The following is a 27,735-nucleotide window of genomic DNA, read 5'->3' as shown; positions in this document are numbered from 1 at the left end:
GTTGAAGAACAGGTTCATATTTCTTCTTGAGAACGTTTTGCGTTCAGGAAGCTTTATGTGGGCACAAGATAGTATTGTTCTAACAAACAGAGAACTGGGTGTTATTTATTAGAGAAGTACTGTTCAGTTCATCGTTTTTGTCAGAGAAGTTCCTCACAGCCAGTTACACTTGGCATTTACTCCTCATAAAAAGAACACCACAGAAAATCATAGACACCACTGGGCGGTGAGTAAAGACAAAAAAATTCCCTTCAACTTCACAAAAACCTTTTGCAATCGTCCCTACTATTATGCAGGCATGACAGAGAACAGAGAGCCATCTAGAGTTGGCATATTCATCTTGCAGCTGCCTTCATCCTGTAAACAGGAACCACTAAGCGAAGAAGCAAGCTTTAAACTCCATTTTTCTCAGAGCTAAATGTTCACTCAGGACAAGAAGGTTGCTCCACCTACCTTGGGTCCTTTTCTAAAGGTAGGTGCTTGTACCTGCTTTAGCAGAAGATTAAGTAAACCTTGTTCTTTTCTTTTAAAAGCTAACAAGAGCAAAGTGTATGTGTAATTTTCTTTTCCCTTACATGAGAGGGGGTTCAAACCGTCATCTCGAGTCTCAGAGGGGCGTGCACTGGCAAATTAGAGACTACTCTGAAAGGACTGGGCACAGAGTAAGAGAATAGAAGGACAGGATGGGGTGACAAAAACAAGCAAACAAAATTCACTGACAGAAAAGGTATAAAAGGGAAATAGTTGTAGCTTAAGAGTTACAGCACTCAGTTTAAATATGGGGGAGACCATTAGCCTGGTCCCTGCTTCCAGGTACATAGCTCTACTTTATACTAGAAGTGTTTGTCAAATGCCTAGTTATTGGCACTCTGTTGTGCTTGGAAAAGAAGTGTACAAATGTTCTTTCTTGCGTGTTTTTTTCTCAATTACTTACTCAGAAATTCGGGTGTTTAGTTCTCCTACAGATGTGCAGTCAAACCAGCCTATATCCATTCTCATTACTTTCCTGAAATATGCTTTCCTGATTTTCTGTGTCTGACGAGCTGCAGCCATAACCCATAAGCATATCTGGGAAGAGCATAATGTGGTTGATAAATTGCAGTAAAAAGTCTTTCTACTCCCAACAAATGGGAAAAGCAATTTGGCTAAAATGGGAAAAAGCAATTTGGCTATTGATAACTTACTATTCAGGTAAAATATATTCTAGCTACACACACACAGTAGTTGCTTTATGCCCCTGATCTTTAAATAATCCAACAGTTTTTTAAGCCTCTGGATCGAGCATTTGTCTCAATTTTGACAGACTAGGAGAAAATGCAAGGTTAATTACTTGTGCTGTTACATTAATGCCATAGGAAAAAAAAAGTCCATGTACAGCTGTAAATAATATAGGGATGGCAGCCATTACTCTTCAGCAAAGCCCTCAGTTTTTAGGAAGGAGAATAACAAATGGTTTTTGTGATTATAAAAAGCTTCAAAAGCAGCAGATTCTAGCAGATTCTGCAGGAATTGTCCAAGCTTGTGGCTTACATGTATATCAGTCATAAGGTTTGAACCACTACTATAGAATATGTAGAGTGTGATTCTCCTCCAACACCAATTTTACACTATTTTACGCTATTACTTTTATAACATCTCTATATATGAAACACAGTGCTCAACTCAGTTGAGATGCCTACTAGGAATCTGCATGCCCTTTAGCTATTATTTCAGGAGGGCATATGGCTTCCATAGTAACCACACTTGAGCAAATAATTCTTCTGGTGTGAAAGGAACAGCATGCGTTTACCTCACTGGGTAAAACACATCTGTGTACAAAGGTATGCATGCACAAATCCAAGGAGGTATCAGATTGTCAGAGCTAACATATTTCAGCTGATAGGATAAGAACTGAAAGTGTCTGCTCTGCTCAAGCAAGCTGTTGACTAAGCAGTTAAAGGAAACATAGTTATTATAAACTTAATTATTTAGTGACTTAAACCTTGAAATCAAAATAGGGAGCCAAATACTGACTTGGAGGTATCCTAACACAAGTACGGCACAACCAATTCCTGCATAGTAACCTGCAAACTTGGTCATTTCTTGTTCAATGTCCAGCAGCCTAAAAAAAAAAAAAAAAAAAAAAAAAAAAAAAAAAAAAGAGTTAATGATACTGTTTAATGTTTCTCACATATTTCTAATCTGCCACTTCTTCAAGCCTAGAGTCAAGTTAGGTGGTAAATCAGCTTGTTTCATTACCAGAAGCATTGTTTCCCAATACTGAGGCTATTGCTAGCAGGGGCTGGTTTGTTTGCTCTCCCTCTGGCACAAGGGTGTGTAGCTGGCGAGTATCAGGAAATTTGACTGCATCCTGGAGCAGCTGTGCGGTGTGCAAGGGCCAGATGAGAAACCCCACTGGACTGCATGCTCAACAGCAACACACGTAAGATATTTTTTTCTGGGAAGAGCTGCCCAATAAGTTTTCATTAGATGTTGAATTAGCTTATTTTGTACCATTATACAAATAAATATCACTTGAATTTAAACAGTGTTTTACAGAGCAAAATGAAGGAGGTTGAAGTAAATTCAAGTATTACTTTCTTGCAAACCTGAAATGATCATCTCTTTCAGCTCAAGTAGTAGTATTAAATTATTCCCAATATCACTGAAGGGCACTGAGTTGCTGGTATTGCACTCAGATTTCTTTGAAACAAACATTTTTTTGTTGGTTATCGGATATTCTTTGAGACTTTTTTTTTTTTTTTAATGTCCTGCAAAGAACAAGCTTTATTCTGTTTCCACCGAATTTGGTATACTCACATTCTAAGCCAAAAGAGAAAACTATGTACCTGACCTGATCTCTTGCAAAACACCATCATGAAAATAACCCAGGTGTCTATCATAAATACCCACTACCATTTTTAATGTTTTAATGTATCCTACCTGATGGCTAGTTAATGCCTGAGAGAAACAGAGGTCTGTAGCAAATCCTGTCACAACTGCCAGCCCCTTATCAGGGGCTGGTTTGGACAGTCTGGATATAATTTGGCCCCGGCCACCTACATTTAAAAATGTGGATCACCTCTCATATGCTCTGAATTTCAGAGACCATTAGACAAGTGAGTTTTAATTTGAACTATCTAATTTACTACCACTCAGAGATTAAAAAACTCTCAGAATGATGCACTGCAAACCAAGTCATAAGAATGGTTACAGGTTCAAATTTGGCTTTGACAGATTTCCATATATGAATGATTCATCTAGACTTCCTTTATTATAACCAATGGGAAGAAACAGGCACTGTTAAAGGGCAGTCCATCAGACCTGCCTTAGACATGTCCCATAAGCTAAAATGAATTGCATTCCAGAAGTGCACTTTTCAATGATTAAAGTTTAGTGAACTTGCTCAGAAGTCATCAGGCACCTATAAGCACCTAAGTCCTAACAAAAATGTCCAGAAGACATTATTACCTAGTAGGTCATCACAGAAAACATCTAAGTCATTTCAGATGCATAGCGGATATATGTTATCAGAACAATCACCACCAAAGAATATCCTTGCTGACACCTAAAGCTGAATGAACAATACCCAAGCTGTCTTTCTCTCCCTTTAGCTCTGAAACAGGCCTTTGTAACAAAAACCATGCTCCTTTTATGCCCTATGGATACAAAATAGAAACTTTAAAAGCTGAGCTTGACCTTCTGTAGCAATACATTGTAGACCATAATAACACAGCCATAATAACACAGTAGAAGAAACAAGCACATGTACTACTTACCCACATCTTATTGTGGTGTTCCTTTCATTCTGATGAACTGTACCATTAATCCACACTATGGTGTTATTTACACATATCTTGCCTGGGTCTTTAAGCTCTTGCAATTCAATGTCGTATTCAATAAATGTGTCTGCCATTGCACCAAACACAAGCAACACGCCTGGCTGGGCTGCTCCATGAAGAATAGCACAGAAACTACCAACAGCCATCATTAAAATTTCCATAGGTGAAGAAAATCGAAACTAAAGAGACAGAAAAAAAATATGGTCTCTGCTGAGAGGTAGTCTCCATGTTCCTTGTATACTGATAAATCATTAATCAGGTGGATCAAATACAAAACCATTCTCCTTAAATGTCAGCATTTCTTCAATACAGAAAGAAGACAAATCTCTCTCTCCAATCTAATCTAATTGCACCTGTAATTACAGTCTCATAAATTATGATGAGCTCCCCTTAAGTATTTGACAGCAGAATCCAATCATGTGAATGAATGTATTATCATATAATATTAATAGTGCAATATCATTCCACATTATCATCATTCCAGACAGTAGCTAAAAGATTAAGAATAGTAATTATAATCCATACATATAGTCAGCTGTGCAGATTTCTTGAGGGAGAAAGGGAAAAGGAAGGAAGGAAGGAAGGAATGAAGGAAAAAGCCTTAGGGCAATGTGCAAAGCCTCTGAATAAAGCTTGCCAATTTCTCAGAAGTCTGGAGTGCTGTGGTAGAAAGCCACCTAAACGTCTCAGAGCAAATTCTCGTAGTTAATATCCTGAAAAGCATTAGCTAAGCCAGTCAACTGTGCACAGGCTCTTAAGCTACGAGAAATATATAGAAACATGATTCATTATGCAGTAAAAAAAGGATTGCACTAAGCCCTATTGCCTTACATTTGCCATGGGCCAAGAGCATTGACACATGCAGCTGGTGACTCAGCTAAAATACAGTGATTTAAGTTACCTTGGTCACAACTGTGTGAAGTCTGATCCTCAGGTTGAAGTCGTGTAAATGTATTGACCAAATTGTGCATATATAAAATTACTATCAAACGCTATATATTTTGAAATAAGAGTATGAAGAAGAATTTTAGCCTGTTGAAGAACCTGTCCAGGTTCTGTAGGTGCTATAAAGTGTTGGATAGAAGAAGGTGTGGGAATTTGGAGCACAAATGGAAAAGGGACGTTGGGACAGAAACAAGATAAACGGAAAAACAAGTCAACATACAAGAGAAATAAATGTGTTTTTTTTCTGGGAAAAAAAAAAGAGTGAACTGTAGTACTATCACATTTTTGCAAACTTTATTCATAAGAAAACTAAGAATTCTCTTATTAAAAGAGCCACAAAAAGTACAAAAATATGTGGTATCTAATCTTTCAGCACCTCTGATGCAAAAATATTGTGTTTAGCAATTGCACTGCAGGAGTTAAACAGCTGTGCATTAAAGGGTACAGAATTCAAACCCTTCTGCTCAACAAACAAATATACAATGTGGAACAGAGCTTTCTTGGTTTCTGTAGTTTTAAGTCTCTGTACATGCTTAGTTCTGTGTAGGCTAGTTCACAGGGAAGGAAAGACTTGTGATTCCTGCTCCAATTGCCATACAGAAATTGCATTTTGTATTTTTCCACTATTCTCTATCTCTGGGCACATCCACAGTTGTCAGGTGTGGATTGTCTGTTCTCTCAAGCTAAAATTTGCCACATGGATGTAACCACTAGCTCAGTACTACAGTCAGGACCTTATTAATTTGGACACATTACAGGCAACATGCAAAAACTACATGCAAAATAGAAATAATAAAAATTGTTGCATGCTGCTTCGTTGCATATCTCTTTTGATGGGTCTCCAAGACCCACCAAATGCACTACCTAAGGCTAGACCTACCACACAGTGTTGAGCATTTCCAAGTTTCTATAGCGACCAAATCTTATGATACCAATACAGTAACTACAAGGGACCTAAATTATCTGCCAAAGATTGCACAGCAAGTTTTTGGCAGAGATAAGATTGAACTGAGGTCACCGAGATCCTTAATGTGTAACTTAACGCTTGTCCCCATATCTACTTGTAGGTTCAAAATAACTTGTGTAATAGACATTTATGACACAGATACAGATACTGAACTACCAAAATGAAGAATAGCTCTATTAAATTCCTATCGATTTTAACGGCAGGATCTCATGCCAAATAGTTTAATTCCTTACAAATTTGGCTTATTCACAGCTATTCCCCAAAACAACCGCATACATTATTGTCACTTATTCTACAGAACCATATAGACATCTATATTCATTGATTTTATTACCAGCTGAAAGAAGCCAACACGGACAATTTTTTCTTTCTTTTCTGGTGACCTTCAAGAACAGAAAACATACAATTATAAACTTGTATTTTAGTATTTATTCTGTTCTATATGCAAAGATAGTACACAGAATTGAACTTAACTCACTTTTCACTTTTCTTTTTTTCAGAAGGTTCTTCATAGGCATAGAAATTCCTAGCAAAGAAATGAGGTTTTAAAACCATTTCTTCTATTTTCTTCATTAGTTTTCTGAAATTACATTTTGTTTGAGATATTTTGCCTAAAATTACTGAAGAAACAAGCCATTTCAGATTTCTTTGGAGTCAGTAATTTTATGGTACTTTTCAACTTTAGACGGGGACTAGAGTGGAGGTTAGATTAAAATGATCTGAAGGCTTACGCATTGTTTTTATAATCAGCACCTCAAAACATCGGTGTAATAATGGATTCTTTGAGGTCAATTAGAGAAACAATTATCATCCAAATGTTTGGATAGTCCTTATTTTGTGATAAAATGCTTCAGTTTGATATGATTACATAAAATTTGTTGAATATTCCTAGAAATATTGATTGTTCCATTTGTGTACGACTTACTCTGATTTCTTGAAGCTGTTACCTGTTGGGGAAGATAAATCCAGAGTTAATAATTATCACTCAAGTACAAAATCTTCTGCAGGCATATGAAAAATAAACCCTGGAATCCCATGGGAACTGTTCCTAAATTATAAAGCATCTTATTTCCACTAACACATCAAGTCAGGGACAAGACTAAAACTCCCCTTAGCCAGGGAAGTTTTAGGTTAGATGTTAGGAAGAACTTCTTCACTGAAAGGGTTGTTAGGCATTGGAACAGGCTGCCCAGGGAAGTGGTGGAGTCACCATCCCTGGAAGTCTTCAAAAGACGTTTAGATGTAGAGCTTAGGGAAATGGTTTAGTGGGGACTGTTAGCGTTAGGTCAGAGGTTGGACTCGATGATCTTGAGGTCTCTTCCAACCTAGAAATTCTGTGATTCTGTGAAGAACTGGCATGGGTCTAAAAATGCCCTAGCAAGTTAATATCAATACATGCCTGTTTTCTCTTGAAGAAGTAGTCTTAAGTTCTCAGTCCCCCACATGAAAAAATGCGCCAAAAACATTTGCCAAAAGTCAACTCGTTTTCATTGTAAACATTTTTTTCTAGTATTGAGCTAGTTCACTTGGACACTGTTGCACCACAAAATACCTCACAACAGTTCAGTTTGCTGACAGTCCATGTGTGCTCTCTGAAAGGAGGGAGCTGTAGCTCATCATTCTTGCCTTCCAACAACTTAGGGATTGCAGATCCTGCAGAAAAGGGGCAGCTGTGTCACTGGAGAGTAAGAATAGACACTGGTGTCTTTTCTTGGGATATTCTCTGAGGAACTGTAACTTAGAGAAATGGAACTATGCTACCCGATTCAATTGTGCTGTAGTCCCCAGGACAGGTCTGTATTTAGCTTCTTTTCAAGAGATGGTATTAAAGATGTCATACCTAAAGTGCAGCTTGACAGTTACCCCAAAGAAGTGTCATCGTAAGTGCTGAAACATTTGTCATAAGTCTGTTGACATGACAATGCATAAAGAGCATTCTATACGCATACATACGTAGATAGCACAGTTTGGATAACCTAATGGCATATGCACCTCGCTCAAGTTTACCATGTACTTGGCAACTTAGCATCAGACTCAGAACCATGGTATGCTTTTCAACCAGTCACCTTCCTATTTTCACATCTAGTGACAATACATGTATGTAGAGCATGGACTAGTCTGTCTCAAGGAGCATATACAGAGGGATTTTGCCTCACAGCACTCAGAGAGAGTACAAAGAAATCACTGCAACCAAAAATTCTGCCTCAGTCATTTTCTTACCCAATTGAAGGTTTTTGCATTTCCCAAGGCAGCAACATTAGAATTAAGCAGTCCGAGTTCGGGACTGAGCGGAACAGCTGATTGCATCTCCTATATGAAGTTAGTAAGATAACTTTATGTGGCTTTAGCTAACACCACTTTTATTCTGCTCTGTTTGTTACCTAGGGATGGTAAAAAGAAAATATATTTTCAATAAAGACATACGTACATCCCATGAATTCCAGAAATTTTCCAGAAGGTTTTATAATTCCAAATTATTAGTACAAAGAATCATCTGGTGTTAGAAAACAACTGGTTGTAAAGGAAAAAGAAACATCTGTTTTCAGTTTGCTGGAGGTTGGCAGCTGGTGACGTCTATAATGATTTGAAAGATTTGAAAAAGGCTAATGGGAGGAAAATTTTAAGGGGAGAACAAAAGAACCTGGTACCTGGTGAAAAAGCACAGCATTCTGAGACATTGATTTAGAGAGCTAAATAAGCACACTCCAAAGGTGAATAAACCTTAATCTATAAATCTGAAGAGGAAAACAAGAGTATAGCAATGCTATTCAAAAGTCCAAGGAACAGAGGTACAGCTGTTGTGGGCCTGCAGTTTCTAAGCAGGAAGAAAAATTGGAATGACATTACCTATGCTTAAATTGAAGGAAAGAAACAGATGAGTAATAGTTCACAATTAAAAAAAAAAAACTAGAAAGACAGGACACAACATGATTTTTATAGTAAAGAAAATAACGTAGGGACAATGAAATAATATATTAACCGTAAAGAAAAAAGCTATAGTAATCTTTATTTTTTTTTTTAATTACAATTTGAAAAAGCGTAGAATCAAGGAAAAGCTGCAGAACATGGTCAAGAATTTGAGTTTTTACTGCTGTTGTGAGAACACAGAAAAAGGAAGCCTGAGAAAAGCTGATACTTGAATCAAATGAAGAAAAATTGTACTCAAAAGGCTCCCAACTAAAGTTGGCTATTAACTATACCTACAGTTGCAGTGTTCAACTTTTAACCCAGAGTGTGATAATTCTTAGTAACATGTACAGAACATGGTTATTGAAAAATACCTCACTGGAAATTAAAGAGTGGAAGAAATCACTCAGCAGAATGCCAGTATCATTTTAAAGCACTGATGCTTGCCTTGGGAAAGGTGCTCTAACAGTTCAGTAAACTGCACACTACATTAAGCAGAAGACAGTTGCATTTCTGAGGAAACTGAGAAACCAGAGACAACACTTAATAGGCCAAAAATTCCTAACTGTAAAAAGGAGAGTGGGTATGATCCCACTAGCAAGTCTTTTGCTAAAGTCCTATAAAGAGTAAAAACAGCAAGTGCAAAAGACAAGCCAGTAGACAAAAAGCAACCTTCCAGCACAGCTAGATAAATACAGTCAATCTGGGAGATCTAAATAAATGGCTGGAACAGACATGAGGTTTTCTGCCCTAAAAAGGCATACCCCTTTACCCTTTTCTGTTCAGTCTTTTCCCCCTCTCAACAAATACTAGTACCCAAAATGTCCCAAGCACTTAAACTGCCTTCAGCTAGCAGCCTCAGTTAAAAGCTTTAAAAAAATAAAATTAAAAATAAAAAAAAATAAAAATAAAAAAAGAAAAAGGAAAGTAAGTGGGGAGGTCTGCATTGCTTCAGCATGCAGAGAGCTGCTCGTTTCTCCAGGATGCAGGGCAGCATGTGCTGGGGTAGTAGTATCCTGGGAAGTGAGCAGACTTTCAGAAATGTTCACGTTGGTTTCTACTTCATTCATGGGGCCAAAGTTGCTGCTGTTGGATTGCAAGTTTTAAAATCAGCCACCCAAACCAGCATTCCAGCTTTGATTTTATCACAAAAATCAAAGAATCATTAAGGTTGGAAAAGACCTCCAAGATCATCTGGTCCAACCATCCCCCTCCCACCAATGTTACCCACTAAACCATTTCCTTCAGCACCAGGTCCAACCTTTCCTTAAACACCTTCAGGGACAGTGACTCCACCACCTTCCTGGGCAACCTGTTTCAATGCCTAATGCTGTCTATGAACACATTCAAGCTATTAGGAGAATCATGTCCTTCGCTATCACCTTATCAGCTCTTACAATAGATTTGAATTTCCTACCAAAAACAGCACCTTGGCTCTGTTCAACAGGAGGTTACCTATTCCAGGAGAATAATCCCAGCAAAGTGAAAGATATTCGATGAGGATGGTTAAAACCAAAAGAATAGTCTGGCTGGCACAGAGAGACAGAAGGTGGGAACATAACACCTTCTACACACAAAGCTCTTGTTCATTTCCTAACTTCAAACCCCCCAAAAAATCACATGTACCATCTGCTGAAAGAACAGCTGCTTTTATATTTGCATATGCCAGTCAGTCTCTACAAAGATAAACACAACCAGGGCTCAGTCCAAGACCAAAATGAATACTCCAGATACGTTCAAACTCTACCATTATGCTTACAGTCCCTTAAGACATCCTATTGCGGATGAAGATTTTAAAGTCAGCCACCAAAAACAGCATTCCAGCTTTTATTTTATCATAAAATCAAAGAAACAGTAAGGTTGGAAAAAATCTCCGAGATCATCTTGTCCAACTGACCCCCTACCACCAATATTACCCATTAAACCATGTCTCTAGGTACCACATCCAAACATTCCTTAAACATCCCCCTGCAATCCCATAAAACCCAAGGAAATTCTGAAACAAATATGCCCTGCCACATCTCTGGCTCACATTTACGGCAATGACCTTACAGTGATTATTGCAGAGATTTTCTTAACCGTCATAAAATTTTTCAAATGAAATAAAACTCCGTAGTCTTTATCATTGTCCAGTTTGATTGCTCCAACAAATCTGATGGAGTCAAAGAAAAAAAAAGACAACCAAAGACAAAAAAGCACACTCCTCATCTAGCTGTTCTGTTCAGAGCCCACCTAAAAACACCTATTCCTGTGTTGGAGCAAGTGAAACTGGGAATGAAGGTCATTTTTGTAAATCCCAATAATGCCCGTGTTTAGTACACAGGCTAGTTCATGCATGGCCGGGAGCATTTCGTTAGGTTCTGCAAGAAGGTTTTTAATGAAAGCTTAAATAAATCCAGAGTTAGGCCCCAGCTGGCAAGGATTTTAAAAATACAGACTTAGACATTTACTTAGGGAACCTGGTGATATTTGAGTGGTGGAATCCTCTTCTGAACCCCTTCTACTCTATGTATGATGCAGGTACAGATGTACATTACATTTTATTGCAATTTATCTTCCATTATGTGCTATTGTTTTGCTTTCTTGTATAGTTCATATTTCATATAAAATTTTAATGCCTCTCAGATCTATCTATCTGTAGATATCACTACAGATTTATACGTTTAATGAAAGCAGCTCTAGAAACCAGGGTAGACAGAACTTTTGACTTTTTTTTCCATTTACTTGTACACCGAAGTGCTGAATACAAAAAACTAGGTAGACACTGAATATGTAGGCTGGTAAGTAAAGATCGTCCCCCAGAAAGGATTGTTATACATAGCTTTTACAGAAATGTTGTTTTGCAGACAGTATACCCCACGGGTTCACAGAACAGCAGCAGGTGCTACATAAGAGTGTTATTTATTACAGAGCATTTGCTTTGTATTCTGTTGACTATCCGCTCCACTTAGACCACCCACTACCAGTTTTACATGCTTTATAAAATCTGAAACTGACTGTAGAATAAACTCCTTATATTTACCATCCAAATCAAAAGCATAGTTATCCTCTCCCAATCTCTTGATGCTACGTAGAACAACAGGGTCAGACATGTTGATCAGTTACTCAAATCCAAAGTCCTGAAGAGAAGGGGTGGAGAAAAAAAATAGTATCAGCATATGTTAGCCTTTGAACATACAATAATATTATGTTAAATTCCTGCTTACCTCATCCTTGCCCTCATTTTGCCCTCATCCCAGGGCAATGCCCCGATTACAGCACAGGTTGTAACAGAATGGACAACCCAGGCACAGTGAAACTAGAATAGAAAAACATCCTGGAGAAGGATCTCCATATCACCCCAAAGTGCAAATCCTTCAAAAGGCTTCAGTACCTCCCACCTTAAATGGAAGTGGTTCTGACAAGCTTTGCAGCGTACTGCAAACAGCCCTGGTCATATTAAAATTAACTACTGCTTTTATGCAGATGACATCTGTAGATTATAGCCCAAAATGACAGATCCTGCCTCAATTACAAGGGAGCAGTGAGCAGGGCCTGGCCAAGCTGCTAAGTGGCCAGTAGAACCGTAACAGAGAGAACCCTTCTCTTTTCTTTTATCATCTGGTCCTGAATTTTACATGTCCATCTCTGGCATGTGCATCATCAGTAAATCAGGCTGGAAAGACCTAAGTCTCTTGGTTAATTCTAAACATCCAAGGAATAATTTAATTATGCTTGTGTCATTTTGATGGATGTTTATCAAAGATGGAGACCTCCACAAGCAATTGCAGTGCTTCACTATCCTTATTGCTAAAATAAGGTTTTTCCTAATATCTAATCTGAATTTTATATGTCAGAATCTAAGCCCCCTACTTCTTAAGCAATCCACCATGGATATGGAAATAATACTCTTCCAATTTGCAGGTAGGCTGTATACATTTGGAGAATACTAAAAAGTTTCCTTCTTCAGAAGAATAAAGCATTTCATTCCATTTTCCTTTGTTGGCCGTACTTCCCAAATCTCTGATAACTCTCACTAGTCTCCTTTAGATTCTAGTAAGTCTTTCTTGAAGTGCTAAGTGTGTAACAGCAGTATAGCACCAGTCTTAACCAACACCGAGAAAAGAAGGATTATTTCACTTTTCACAGATTATACTCCTGTTTATACAACCCACTGTGACATTTTTTTTTTTTTCACAAAAGCATCACACTGTTGATTCACATTCAGTTTGTAACCCACAAAACCACTTAATTTTTGCAAACAATTTTCTACAGAGCCAGTTGCTTTACAAACTGTATTTTCACAGTTGATTACTCTTGTCTGCTCTTACCAGATTTTTATAGCACTTTAAATTTTTCAGCCCATTTTTCCTGTTCATTAAGATGATTTTGAATTCTAGTCCTGCTCTTCTGCATATCTGCAGTCTCTCCCATTTTTATGTCATGCTCATATTTAATAAGTATATCATACATTCTGTCACCCATATCATTATCAATATTACTGGATTATACTAGAAGTAAGACAGACCTCTGCAGAACTGCATTCAATATCTCCCTTAATTTGGGCATTGGTTCATTAATTGCTACTCTATGGATGTTGTTTTTCTTGCCTGGAAGTTTCTGATGAGCAGAGAGGATTTGTTGAGCCACTGGTCAGTAAATTGACCCCTTCACGTTACGTGATCCCCTAGATTGTGAACCAAATTCTTTCTTTAAGTACATGGGTAAAGCCAAATCAGTACTCTAACAGCAAAAAATCTGACGAGGACTACAATAGCCACTGACTAGGTAAAACCACAGGGTTTTTTATTCATTCCCACATACAGTGAAACAATTTATAAACTTAATCATAATTTTTCTGTTCTCTCAGACAGATGGCAAATGGGCCAAACAAGGCTATGCTATTTCCTTGGTTAAAGTCTCTACCATGTGCACATTCCCAACTACACTTTTTAACAGAGAAAGCATGCAACACCCGCTTCTGACTAGAAAGGAAAGCATCATATACACATCACCCTGTTTCACATGAGGTCTAATCTACAAACCATTAAATTTCAATTCAGCTGAATTTGCATCTGGCATATAGAAGAGGAGTTTTAAGAAGGGCTTAATTTCCAGATAATAAAGTTTTATATTGAAAAACTCAGTTTATATTGAAATAGAAGTAGGTTCCCTTAGTAGCAAGCCTATATTCCTGGTATTTTAACTTCTTCAGTGAAAATACAAAGCTTGATCTGTTTTCTTCATCCTGCCTTTTGCAGTGCCTGATAAATTGAAATAGTTTGAAACAGATCTCCAAAAACTGTTTTCTCAAATTACCCTAAAGTTCCAGAAGTTTCTTAAAAAAAAAAAAAAAAAAAAAAAAAAATAGCTAGCAAAACATTAGCAGTTTTTTAATTGGTCACAATGTCAAGACTTTTTTTTAAGTGTCAATTTAGTTGTGAGGTTCAAGCTAGAGATCTGTAAACAAAGACTCTGCTACATTTACAAAACATAAGTTTAACAGTGAGGAACCCTTCACAGTGAAGTGATTCTAAGGAAAATACAGCTTAAATATGCAACTGATCTTAAGGCTTGACTGTTTTTTTTAACACTAGGTATGTGTTTCTAGGAAGGACATGTTCAAAAAAATAAAAATAAAAAAATAAAGAAAGCCATGAGTGTGAGAAAAATAAGACTGTGATGTATTTATTATTTACAGATTTCTGGTTCAAATGGTTAAAGCGTCTATGACTGAATTTATGACGCACAGAAAATACAAATTTCAACCATTCACTCATGTTTCCTTCTCCAAACAATGATAATTTTACCAGCAATTTGTCCTTTTACAGGAAGCCATCGTTTGTTTCCAGTTCTAGTACAAACTGCTTTGCTTGGGATAGCACACAAGTAATGGAACTGCATAGGGAAAGCTGACCTAATAGACAAACAGCTGATTTTACACTGAAGTTAGTGCATTTGGAAATGTTACCTGGATTATGAAAACAAGTGTTCTGCTGGAGTAAAGAAATTATATTTCTTCCTCTTCTGCAAACAAAATGAATCTAAACCTTAAGGGTGGTATTTATATGCACATTCTAGCAGCTTTAAAATACTTCATGAATTCACAGCAATTATAAACCTGATTTAAATTAAATTATATACAAGCATAGTACTGATTTTGTCTCCCGTCTAGGAAGTGGTTAAAAATACAGTGCATTCCTGCTTCAGAAAGATAAAGAAGTGTCATACTGTAAATTGATGAAGGAGGCAAAAGCTCAGCAAAGCAAAGTCATTCTCTGCCTCATCATCTTTCAGCTATTACTTGACTTTGAAATCATAATATCTATACCTATATACCTATATATCTATTATGAAATCATAATATCTATATTATTTTTTTAGTGGAACACTATAAAAATCAGTCTGTCCCTTCAGTGCTGTCATCATGCTGAGTAGTCTCACTTCAATGCTTATTCTGACACTGTATTTTAACATTATGATGTATCTCACAACTCTTTTAAACTTGAATTCTGATGCAGTTTTAAAAAATAGGGAAAAAAAAAAGATGAAAGACTAGAGTAGGGATTCTTGTTACAAACATTTGCTAGGGCTAAACTTTCTGGAATTATCTCAAATTTTTTTTTAATTTTTTTTTTTAAATGTGACTGCCCAATATTTCAGGAATAAAACATTTTTTGCTCTATTTTCTGAAGTTCAACGCATCAAATACTATCCACATACTATCCTGTCCAGCAGGCATCATTTATTACCTTATATTAATATAGAAGATTAGCAAGATGAATTAGAATACTAAAATAACCTACCTTAGGGTCTAGACGTTTATCTGGGGACCACTTAAAACATCTTGAAAAATACAGATGTTGATATCTCCATTAAGAATTACGTAGATAATAGAAATCAGAGATAACTGAAGATTATTAGATAATCTCATCTGCCCCTGAGTATACAGAATAAAAACTAGCAACAGAGAATATATGAGAAACAGCACTGAAGTGAAATTGCATTTTACTCTAGCCAGTAAAGGTATGACCACAGGATTTTTTGATAAACAAAAACGGATAAGGAACTCAAAATCCAGATTTTAAAAAGAGTACTTTGCAAACAGTGATAAATTAATATATGCTGTAGAGGGCATTGAACGCTGGTTGTAAAAAGTTCTATCCCCCCTCCCCCCCCCCCACTTTTTTTGTTTTAATCTATGTTGCTCAGATATTAATGACAGCATACATGCAGAAAGACACTTTGCTTCAAAATATGACCTGAATGTCTTGTTCTTCAAATAGTCCCATTCAAAAAGCACTAACTGTACAGACAAAAATTTAGCATTTGGATTAGATTATTTTGAAGGAAAAATACAGGCACCTTTCAGTTCAGAAAGTTCCATCAGTTATCTCTGAAACATTAAACATGATATATTTGTTACTCACCCGTGGCTGTAAAAAAACACCTATTGTAGAACAAATTGGAAGAATTCTGTTCAATTAGTCAGTGAAGCACCCAACCATTTCCCATTATGTTTTCATTATTCTAACCCATTTGGCAGGACTGAATCTTTAAATTGGGCATTGGCTATTTGCACCTGGGTCAATAACCACACGGTCACACTGGTTACAGTTCATTGACATCTAATGAAGGGTTTAAATTTGACTAATGTAATCTCACAACATAAAGTCAGGCTACTTGGAAAGCAATTATACATGAAGAGACCAGACAGTTCTCTGGAAAAAAAAAAAAAAACGTTCACAATGAATGTATTGGAAGAGATTATTACTGCATTATTTATCACTATTAGTATAGAATTACTTTATTACCCATGTAATAATTCGGTGTAAACTACTGTCCTTGCTGTAGGCAGCAACATCAGCTGAATAGTACAAAAGTTGGTTTGGAGGTTATGCTAAGTTCAGATTGAGAACTTGCTCAGAATCCCGGTTTTCTAACACATAGCTTGCCTGTTTCCAGAACATATACATTTTTAGTATTCTTCCTTTAAAAGATGAACATTTAAAAGCAAGGAAACTACTGAGCAGTAGTGAGCTCTCACTGGAGATGAGCCCACCGTGGACTTTTTAATAAGGGACAATGTCGCAGCCCCAGCCAACATCACCTGCAGGGTTTACAGGTAAATGGCAAACTTGGTTTAGTTCCCCTTTGAAATCAGTTCTCACTACAGAGAGCCTTGGCTGATAAAACGACATGGAAAGATATTACCTTTATCTTAGTGACTGTTGGCTCCCCTTAGTTCTGTACTCTCAAACTTTCCATGAAAGGTCCTCATGCACATAAATGCATCAGAATCAAACTTAGCTCACCTGAGCTGTTTCCCTTTTTGAGCATCATTCCAGTGCACACAACAACAGCATTACCAGACTCAAACCTGGTGTCATCTCCCATTTTCATAACAAAAAGTCATCTACATCTCTACTAAAGTACACACCATAGCCTTGAGAATAACACTAAGATAATACTACGGTACTAATTATCTTGTCCACCACATATCAGAGCCATAGAGAAAAATAGTTACTTGCAGTGCAGGATACAGGAGTGGAAAAGGTGGAAGAAAACACAGCAAGGTGAAGAAAATACAGTACTCAGTTTTGGTCCCACTGCCACACAATCACCTTCCTGTTTTACAACTTCTAGAGGAAAAATTGCCAAATGCACCTCATCTTCTCAAGCTTTCTTGCACTTTGTCTCCTTCCAGTGTCCTGGGAAGGGAAAACTCAAGCTCAAGTTTCTATTGCTAGATTCAACCCTAGAGACCTTTCAATTAAAGAAGAATTAGTCACTGAATTAAAAAACTAGAAAGCAGGACTTCAGTAAATCCAGGAGACTGAGAACAGATGCTCCCACCTATTCTGGTAGGAAACACATACAACATCTCTGAGCCGAAATAGATGATAGATATTAGTTACTTCATGAAACATGAGCAATACCATCAGAATAATTCCCCTCAGTCACAGTCTGAGTTGAGGGGAAACCATTTTCCTTACAGCTTGCATCATTTTAATACCTCTTTGCACAGGAAGAAAAATATCAAAATTCATTGAGCCAAATGAAGTTAAATAATTGCTTTTTCCCTGAATTTTAAGGCTGTTTAGGCCAGTATATTGTCAGAGTTATCCTCTCTTTTGTGGATTTTTTTCCAACAGTTTGCAGGAACAAGTGAATAAAAATGAATCTTAGATATTCCTGGACAGACCATTTCTCAGTAAGAAATGAAAATCCATGTGCTATTTTGGCAGAGTACTCCTCTGCTCCAAGCTGTAGTCTACAACCCATTGATCTTTATTGCAGTATTGAACAAAGGTAGTAGCAGCAATCACATAAATGCTTCCAAAGCTTCCGCAAAATACCCAGAAATTTAGCTCTGTATGCTGACAGCTATGGAGGAGCAGGTGGTTACATTTTTCTACCAGGTAAACAGATTCAGTCTGTCTCTGCAGGCTAAGGTTCCAGATGATCAGCTTATTTCAGTGTTTTGTGCTGAAGTCTGTATGCAAGAACAGCAGTCTGGACTAGCCTGCTGGACAGAAGGCATTGAGCAGACAGCTCTCGCGCTTCATTAATTTATTTCGTAGCCATTCATAGCCAAATTAATTTTTGCAGCTAATGTACAGTGATCCCAGAGCTGAGGAGCCAAAAACTGGATGACTTTGACTTGAGTATAATTCCTATCTTAACTGTGCCACATACACTGATAGCACTTCAAATTGCAAGAATTTTAAAGCAAATCTCAATATCATAGTACACTTCTGCTTCCACATTATGCTTTATCTGTATGCCCTTTGAAAAACAAAGCAAACCGATTTGTTGGCATCTTTATTTTTCCAGGTCTTTGAAATTATATTTGTTGTTTTGCTCTACGTGTTATCATCACTTTTACACCTAAATAATATGAAGTTGAAGTAAAATGAATACTGAATAAAGCTAGTTAAATCTATTTTCTTGTACCCTGGTTTTTAAATAAGCAACATTTTAATTAAAGTACGTGCAGTTTACAGCTTGAATTACTAGGCACCTGACTTCCACATCCATTCTTGGAGTAGTCATTGCATACTACTTATCAATTTTGTCTGAAAAAAAAAAAAAACTATCACAGTAATAAATATATTTAGAGGACACAAATAAAAAAATCAGGCTGGAAGAAAACAGAGTCCCTTCTCTGGAACTCTGATCAGGGCAAAGACTGGAAGAGTGAGAAGCTGCAGGAACTGTCAGTATAAGCATACAGTTGGTCAGATTGGCAGGTACCCCCATGCTGTCTCTTCATTCTTTCCTTGGCACCGCAGCAATTACACAAACATGACTTAGTATTCACCTTGTACAAGGCAAAGTGAATTTTACATGGAGCTTACTGTTCTGAGTTTTACACTATTGAAAAGGAAATTATGTTAATCCCACGAGGTGCTTATGTACGTTACCTCTTTCAACTTAGCACAGATTTTGAAAAAGTTACTGCCATTTCTAAGCACCTTTAGCAAGTATTCTACACAAAGGAAAAACCTCCTTTTTGCACCTAAGGGAAGAGCAAGTCTTCCTCTTTTGATGCCTGCTTTTATGGTTTTAGCTGCAAGCAAAGAATTGTTTGCTGGTAAGAAGTCACTTTCCTATTTTGCAACCAGACTACATTTCTTCACTGAAACAGCAAATAGTTGATACTTCCCTTACAGTGAAATAAGGAAAGTACCTCTGGGCACAATAGGGATGTTTGTGTAAAGGTGATCTTCTCTTGCTATGGAAAGTATGAAGTCCAAGTGGGTAATTGACAGGCGTGGATACCTTTGGGTGGGAGGCTAGCACACAGAACGAAACAAACATTTCTCCTCCCATGGTCTAAGTCTGCTCAATGTCACCAAGTCATAACATATTTAGTTCTTGGACACAAAAATATGCTATCCTGAAACTGCAAAACAATGTCTAGAGCTGTTCCAGCAAGTAGGTTGGGAGATACGGGGTGAGGGAATTACCTCTGGTTACTTGCCCTGTTTCTATAGCTAGCTTCTCACCATCTGCTTTTGAAACATACTAACATACTAGAAGCAGGATATGCCACTCATTCACCCCCTTGATCTGACTAAAGTTTGTATGTATTTTTTCTCGTTTGTATGTATTTTTTCTCGTATGTATTTTTTATCGTCCCCCTGTACTCAGCTCTGGTGAGGCCGCACCTCGAGTACTGTGTTCAGTTTTGGGCCCCTCGCTACAAGAAGGACATCGAGGTGCTTGAGCGGGTGCAGAGAAGGGCGACGAAGCTGGTGAGGGGCCTGGAGAACAAGTCCTACGAGGAGCGGCTGAGGGAGCTGAGCTTGTTCAGCCTGGAGAAGAGGAGGCTCAGGGGCAACCTTATCGCTCTCTATAGGTACCTCAAGGGAGGCTGTAGCAAGGTGGGGGTTGGTCTGTTCTCCCACGTGCCTGGTGACAGGACGAGGGGGAATGGGCTTAAGTTGAGCCAGGGGAGTTTTAGGTTAGATGTTAGGAAGAACTTCTTTACTGAAAGGGTTGTTAGGCATTAGAACAGGCTGCCCAGGGAAGTGGTGGAGTCACCATCCCTGGAAGTCTTCCACAGACATTTAGATGTAGAGCTTAGGGATATGATTTAGTGGGGACTGTTAGCGTTAGGTCAGAGGTTGGACTCGATGATCTTGAGGTCTCTTCCAACCTAGAAATTCTGTGATTCTGTGTGATTCTGTGATTCTCCATTCCAAACTGTTGTGCAAATAAAAACATCAGACAGGAAAAAAAAAATGTAATTTTTGTCAAAACAGTGATTCAATGTGTTGAAATAAAAATAAAAACTTTCATAAAGACCTCTCTGAGAGTGCCTCTCCCCTCCTACTCCCCCCGCATCCAGGCTCCTTGGTTACCTCAGCGGTTCTTGTCAAGATGGCGCCTCCTCATGGGCCTGTCTGGCCTGCGTGCCTCAGCTCCCCAAACACTTCTCCAAAATGCCTTCAGGGCTTCTGACCCAGGGCCTCTCGTTACCCCCCCCTACCCCCCGAAACTAGAAAAATATATATAATTTTTATTGATTAGCCTTCTGATTTTGTTCTTCTTTGGTTTGTGCCCTCTATAAAAAATTAGATCTTTACACTGCCATATCCTGCAACTGAGGGCAGGTGCAGCACCTTTCGGTCTCCCTTGCAGGCTGGAGTTGGAAACAAAGTACTCTGACTGAAAACCTTGCAATTTCAGCACTTCAGTATTTTAATATGAAGTCCCACCAACCCACTGACTAACAACCACAGGGACCAGAAGTTAACCATCTACCACACTGTCCAAATCCCATGTCTGTAGACATGCCTGTTCCTGTAGCAAAAACAGGCCTCGATGAGCCTTTTCTTCCACCAGCTTTACTAATTCGGCTTTTATTTTTATTTACTAACCTAATTAAAGATTAAACCCATACTATGTTTTCCTTATGTTAACCTACTTGTTATTTAGTTAACATCTCCACAGCTGCAGCAGAACCGCGTCCCCTGCTCCAGCAGTCTCTTCCCCTGCACTCCCGGTTTGCCGCCCAGGCCTTCCCACAGGAGCTGAGGCATCGCGAGGCCTCAGGTCTGCCTCATGCTCCGGGAGCCAGCCTGTGCCTGCCACCAAGCTGTAGCAAATAGGGTGGGTGCAGGCAAGAAAGGTAGAGTGGTAATTTTAATGCTGCCATAGGAGAAGGGAAACTATTCCCTCTGCTTGGTCTGCAATGCTTGCATATGCAGAGAAAAGTTTCCTTGTCTTAACAAAGCAACCATGAAACACCACATGGGGTGGGCAGCTGCCTAATTACTTCATCACACTTTCTTCTATACTGATGCTGCAGAGGAAGTTAAGCAACAAAAACTAGCATCTCTGCATTGCAGTTTTTGCAATACCAGTCAGCACAAGAAGCTATCATTCACCAGCATACCGATTTATGTAGAGAAGCACCATGAGCAGCCACAGTACTTGCAATAAAAATAATGTAGTATTATAAAACTATTAAAATTGTTAGTAAATTATAAATTAAAATTATATAAAATATATACCTTAATTTAAAAATTACACAATAAAAACTTGACATGTCAGAACACAAAGCAGCTCTTATGTGCAGAAAATAACAGTGGTATTCCTGTTCCTATTAGGGGACTAAAAACATGACAGGTGTTTGCAATTTCTTTTTAAATTAAGTTTTGCCAAAAGAAAATTTGGTTATAGTACATGCAACTTCACTGCATCTTGCTCTGCAGAGATGGGTTGTCTATAAGTAACAGTTGTAAAGATCTGCACACTGTTACATGTATTTCAAATTATTTTCTTAGCCAATTGCATTAGATATCTCCTGGAAACCTTTTTCCATAAACATTCATAAAGACATGTAACTTGGGGAAAAAACAACCAACTATACCTTAATAACTAGCAACTTTTGTTTTTCATTTCAGAAGAACGTGTCCAAACAACTTCAGTAAAAATGCTTTTCTACATAGTACTCTTCCTTGGCATCATCTCTCTGTGGTGGCATTGGAGGGCAAGAGACAGGATGAAGGTTACAAATCTCAATGGCAAATATATATTCATCACTGGATGTGACACAGGCTTTGGGAATATGGCAGCAAAGACTTTTGATAAAAAGGGATTCCGTGTTTTTGCCAGCTGCCTAACTGAAACAGGTGCCAAGGAACTAAAAGCTGAGACCTCTAGCCAACTTCAGACAGTGCTGCTGGACGTGAGAGATTCAGACAGTATTAAGAAAGTGGCTGCATGGATCAAAGCTGAAGTTCAGTCAGAAGGTAAGTGCCAAGATATCTGCCTTCCAAAATTAAAAATAAATTAATAATAATAACAATTGCAATAAAGTTTCCCCCAAAACACCATGCTATGTTCACAGTTTACTCTAATTGACACTTGACAAGTGTGTATGGATGTCTTACTGCCTTCCAGAAACATGGAAGGAGATCTCACTAGAGGCATGGTTTATACATCTGCTTAGTGGTTAGTAACAGCTAAGTATCTGTGAATGCTTCCTCAAGAAGTCAGATTTATTGACATATCATTATAAGAACAGAAATCCAGTTCCTGGAACCTTCATCTAGATGCTTACACTCGCATGCACTTCTGGATTTAGATGTGAGTGCTCAGCAACTCCTGTGCTATGTTACAAGGCTAGGGAAAAAACGAAAGAAATTTCTGCTTAACAAGCTTAAAGAATACTTACTTTAAAATGTGAAAATTTTTAATACATGACTTCTAAGCACTCACTCTAAGATAGCAAAAAATATATGTTCTTGAAAACTATAGGGAATAGATGTAACTACTCTGAAATACTGCTTTGCAGGCCACACACACAAAAAAAAAAAAATCCTGTTTTTTTTGACCCAATAAGTCATGCAAGACAAATTGCTGCTCCTATTACCAATGCTAATTGATTTCAGTTGGACTAGTATAGTAGGGTTTACAAAGGCACAAGATTCACGGGCTGGATTCTACTAACTTTGAGCCTTAAATCAGGTCTATTATGATGTGCCATAGTACCGATTATACTTAAGGTTAAAGTCCAATCTCCATGTTACCCTTCCTCTTTTCATAAAAATGCTTATAAATCGTTCAGATTGCTTTTATTTAAAACTGTGCTTGGTTTCCAGCAAAAAGTGATCTTGTTCCCCATGAAAAGCTATGAGTAAGGCCAAACCAGATTTGTTGTCCTTTTGACCCATCACTGACTTGCTGTGAAGTCTCACCCAGTTCAATTATTCTACCACATACAGCAAAAATTTGCTTCCTAATGTTCTTTTTTTTTTTCCTTGCAGGTCTCTGGGGACTTATTAATAATGCTGGAATTATGGGGCCATCCGTTCCTACAGACTGGTTGGATATTGAACACTTTAGAGAACCAATTGAAGTTAATTTAATTGGACTCATAAATGTTACAATAAATATGCTTCCCTTGATAAAACAAGCAAAGGGAAGGATAGTAAACGTATCCAGTGTTGGAGGTCGCCTAGCCTTCAGTAGTGGAGGTTATTGCCCTTCAAAGTTTGGGGTAGAAGGATTTAATGACAGCTTAAGGTATAACATACTGTGAGGAAAGACTGCTCTTTGTTTCCTAGGCTAACAGACTAACTGAAAATCAGCACATGCAGAACAGAAGCTGATCTACAAGCCTGGCACTTGATATAAAACTGAAAAATACTAGACACTTTGGGATAATTCTTTTTAAAAGCGCCTTTTCTCAGCATATATTATGTCACTTTTGAAGCCTGGGATACAAAGCCGGTTTGGCACATACGGTGTGCTGAGGTGGTACTGTGGTGTAGTTGGTACTCTTGAATATTCATAACTAACTTACCTCAGTGTGCACAGGGGCCTTATTATAGAGAAGGTTTGACTCGAACTGAGATGTCTCTGCAGTATGAACCTCATTCTCCTGTTTAAAAGTGCAACTGGAAACTGCCAACAGCAGCCCATCCAGAGGGAAGGAAAAACATACAAACAAACAAAAAACCACAAGCACCACCACCACCAAAACCACATACAATGAGTTTTTGCACGATATTAATTTCTGTCTAAGCTTTGTTCTCCAAAGTGTCCTCTCTTAACAATATGAATCATTAGAGAGATCTAGAGAATATAACACACTAATTCTGGAGACCACTATGGCTTCTTCATGTAAAACAAGGAACAATTTGTGTGCCTAAATATATAGGGCCATTTTAGATACCAGGAGGTATCCATGACACTTGCACAGGGCTGACAGATAGGAGACATGACCAAAAGGATGTGTACCAATCTAGAGCATCAGATGGAGGTTAAGAAGGACTCACTAAGACATGTGAAACGTCTCTAGATACTTACGTTTAGGCAGCCAGACAGTCTTACAGGCAAGTCAGATAACTAATGAGCAACTGCAAGGTGACATAGGGTGTGAAATACAATATGCTAGCTACTGCACAGTCACTGCCTATATATGTTCACACTCTGTTAAACAGGTAAGATAGTTCATCCCTATTTCATTTTGAGATAACAGGTTCAAAGTTCACAACTGTGTGTGCCTCACAGTATTTGTGTGCTGGTGTGCCATGTAAAGCCAGAAATAAAAGTATTAGTACAGAAAAAAATATACAAAAATATTTAAAAAAATAATCCCACAATATTAATAAGAATGTCTAATGAGATTAAATTGTTGCATTGTCTTTGCAGGAGAGATATGAAAGCTTTTGGAGTTAATGTTTCTTGCATTCAACCTGGACTGTTCAAAACACCATTATCCAGTCCAGTAAAGATTCTGAAAGAGAAGGAGATTATTTGGAATCAGCTTCCTCCCAGCACTAAAAAGCAGTATGGAGAGGAGTATTTTCAGAAAGGTGAGGCCATTTGAATAAAAAGAATCGATGTATTTCTTGCTGAGAAAGCCTTGCAAAAGGGCATTATATCTTCTAATCATTTTGACTTTTTGAAGAGACTACATTGGAAAAGTTACTCTTCAAATGCCTCTGCATCACAATATGGTTATCCACACAAAAAACCCGTTCAGGGAAACTTTATTCAAATCTCAGTTAAAGATTAATTATTTGTGTTGGAGTGTAGCTTTTGAGCAAACTCCCAAACAGAAAAACATTTATCTGATGATGTAAACAACCAATGTGCTTGCTGTGTTTTTCTGTCATTATTATTTATTTATTCAGTAACCAAATAGGGATAAATTCCCTTTGCTTCTGCTAACCCCAGTGGTGAGGAAGCCATTCAGGAATTGCCTGACAGAGACTACTTGCTTAAGCCTGCTTCAACAGAAACTGTTTGTCTTGGGCTTTCTTGCCCATCAAGTTTCTTCTTTACAACTGCATTTCACAGCTTTCTGCAAAGCAATTTCCTTACTAAGAGAGACTCATTTACAAGCACCACAGCATTTGTTTCCCTTGGCCTTTTTCACAGTTAGGTTTATTCTGAGCTACTGTCACTGCAATACAAACCCAGTTGTGCCATGACTATGCCATAGTAAAGGGTAACTAGGCTAGCTCAGGAGTAAACTATATCACAACATCATTATGGATGGGGTACTTGGTCCCCAGAAACTGCTATGAATTCTTCTGTAGGGAGAAACAACAAATACCAGTTCCTTAGTGAAACTGCACAGATCAGTGTTGGATGAAGAGTTAAAAGTCACTTTTCCTGTCACTGAACAGTCTTTTATTTGAGTTTTACAGATGCAGCAAAGAAAGAAAAACTGACCAAGATCTGCCTTAACAAGGACATTTCCCTCGTTGTTGAGTGCATGGAGCATGCCCTAACAAGCCTCTATCCACGCGCCCATTACATCATTGGGCAGGATGCGAAGTGGTTTTGGACACCCCTTTCAAAAATGCCAGCAGCTGTACAAGACTTTTTACTCCTGAGAAACAGAGCAAAGCCTGCAGCTTCCCACGCAAACTAAATCTTTGCCAATATATTCTTCATTGCAGACAAGGCCGATTCCGTAAGATTTGTCCTTTACATCAACATGATACAAACCATACCTGAAATACACCCTCATGCCCTATGAATGTAAGAAATACATCTATTTCTCCAGTATCTGCTACTATTAAAAAATAAAAATAAAAAAAACTACTTCTTTTATTGCTTTATTTCATTTCTAAAGTGTAAACAAGAGAGAACAAAGGAACTAATAAACTTCCAGAACTGGCTGTGACTTTTCAGCTCCTCCACCTTTTAGGTGCTTAGTTTGAGAACCCTCAGAGGTTCCAATTTTCACAAAGATCCACGCAACAAAAGTATCCCAAGAAAGCAGAGAATGCAACTTTAAGCCCCCATAGATGGAAGAGTTCTGTCATCTCTGGAAGGGGAAGGAATGGAAACAGGGCCTTCCTCTGAGAGAGCTGAGAGCTGAGCTCTTGCAATATAAACTAGCAAGGACAGCAGGAAGTGTTCTTCCTGATGCTGATTTTTTTTAGCACAGTAACACCTATTTTGAGGCCAACAAAAGAAAGGTGCAGTTCTAACTAGAGACAGAGCAAAATAAAATGCCTGAATTGTTCAGATGGTTGCAGTTCACATCATGTCCCACTTGCAGGACTCTGCAAACCCTGGGTGAGGCATTTTCCTGGTAATTATGCTAAATCCTGAGGATCTGTAAAGTCCAGCTCTACCCTGTGTTGTAAAGGATCTGTAGCTACAAAAGTGGATCCAGCTACAGGGACTCAATGCCTGCAATTTATGTACTGAAGAGCTAACGCATTACGTTTTTGTTTTTGTTTTGTTGTTGTTGTTTTGTTTTGTTTTTTAATTGGAAGTTATTTCTTGGCATAATAATAACCTTGTGTTTTGTGAGGTGCAGACCAGCTCTTCTCTTGTTCAGCTCCTGACAACACAAGTGCCTGCTACGATCCAGTGCTGCAGGAATTCATCATGACAAAGCAGCCAAGATACACAGAGACCCCACCTCACGCCTGCAGCTGCACATTGCTCAGGAAGTCATTTCCCACTGCCATGGAAACTGGCCTGCAACCAAAAAAAAAGAATGCTTTCCCCACCCTAGTGAATTTGCTGTGATATGACCAGGTTAAAGAGCAAGTTACCCAGTGGCTACCCTTATATTGTTGGTTTTCGATTTACTTTTTTCAGAACCTGCAGAACACTTTTTTTTTTTTTTTTTTTTTTTTTTTACTTTTCTCAGTGCAGCTTATGCTTAGGCTTTAGTGTGCTCATTTCATTTAGATCTCAGTTATCTGAAAAGGTCATTCTTTCCAGAGAACATTTGAAGTGAATACCTTTGAACTACCTATTGGTGGCATTGCTTTTGTCAGTTTGATTTTACAAATATTTTCATGCCAATCCAAGTAATAGAAAACTAAGCTCTCTTCATTTAACACAAAAGCCAAAGGCTTCTGTATAAGCTGTCTGGTGAGCTAGTGGCTTCCCCGTCCCAGTCAGCATGAGCTGTTAGTTTTCCAGGCATGAGTTCAGTCCATCTCTGTCACTGAAAAACTTATCTCCTGCAGAACAGGCAGCATGAGGCCCTAGAGATATGAATGGTGTCGCCTGAACTTAAAGCCCTGTCAGTACCTCAGACAGAGTCTCATTCTCTCTATAGACAAAGTTAAAACATTTTTTCCACCAAGATTGCTCAGCTGAAAGTGATTAAAGAAA

At 38.1% G+C, this 27,735-nt stretch overlaps 2 protein-coding genes across 4 annotated transcripts in view; one reads left to right on the top strand and one right to left on the bottom strand.

Moving 5' to 3' along the window:
* ABCB11 (ATP binding cassette subfamily B member 11) overlaps positions 1–11,732 on the bottom strand; it is a gene marked incomplete at its 5' end in the record, with an annotated part of 40,190 nt that extends 28,458 nt beyond the window's left edge. The window contains 7 exons of one of the 2 annotated variants that reach the window (XM_084289130.1): positions 935–1,068; positions 2,014–2,101; positions 3,759–4,000; positions 6,068–6,116; positions 6,212–6,259; positions 6,659–6,673; positions 11,650–11,732. In XM_084289130.1, coding sequence (XP_084145256.1) covers positions 935–1,068; positions 2,014–2,101; positions 3,759–4,000; positions 6,068–6,116; positions 6,212–6,259; positions 6,659–6,673; positions 11,650–11,732 — 659 coding nt within the window. Of the gene's footprint in view, positions 1–934; positions 1,069–2,013; positions 2,102–3,758; positions 4,001–6,067; positions 6,117–6,211; positions 6,260–6,658; positions 6,674–11,637 lie in introns of both variants that reach the window. The other variant, XM_084289129.1, reaches the window with a different exon arrangement.
* DHRS9 (dehydrogenase/reductase 9) lies at positions 374–26,121 on the top strand. 2 transcript variants are annotated; one of them, XM_084289131.1, is made up of 5 exons: positions 374–472; positions 22,038–22,385; positions 23,403–23,661; positions 24,793–24,956; positions 25,797–26,121. In XM_084289131.1, the coding sequence occupies exons 2-5, from the start codon at positions 22,067–22,069 to the stop codon at positions 26,021–26,023; spliced, it is 969 nt and encodes a 322-aa protein (XP_084145257.1). In that variant the 5' UTR covers positions 374–472; positions 22,038–22,066; the 3' UTR covers positions 26,024–26,121. The 2 variants fall into 2 exon arrangements, with proteins under 2 accessions (XP_084145257.1, XP_084145258.1); XM_084289132.1 differs by lacking the exon at positions 374–472 and adding an exon at positions 19,887–19,984.
* Positions 26,122–27,735: the final 1,614 nt, after the last annotated feature.

The sequence above is a fragment of the Netta rufina genome (genome assembly GCF_964035555.1).
Source record: "Netta rufina genome assembly, chromosome: 6".
Lineage (NCBI taxonomy): Eukaryota > Metazoa > Chordata > Aves > Anseriformes > Anatidae > Netta > Netta rufina.
This window is presented reverse-complemented; position numbering and strand designations above follow the sequence as displayed.

Excerpts from the sequence above, each read along its gene's own strand:
- DHRS9 (XM_084289131.1), top strand. The coding sequence starts at position 22,067 with ATGCTTTTCTACATAGTACTCTTCCTTGGCATCATCTCTCTGTGGTGG. Across the intron at positions 22,386-23,402 it reads AGCTGAAGTTCAGTCAGAAG|GTCTCTGGGGACTTATTAAT; the intron begins GTAAGTGCCAAG and ends TTTTCCTTGCAG. Across the intron at positions 23,662-24,792 it reads GGATTTAATGACAGCTTAAG|GAGAGATATGAAAGCTTTTG; the intron begins GTATAACATACT and ends TTGTCTTTGCAG.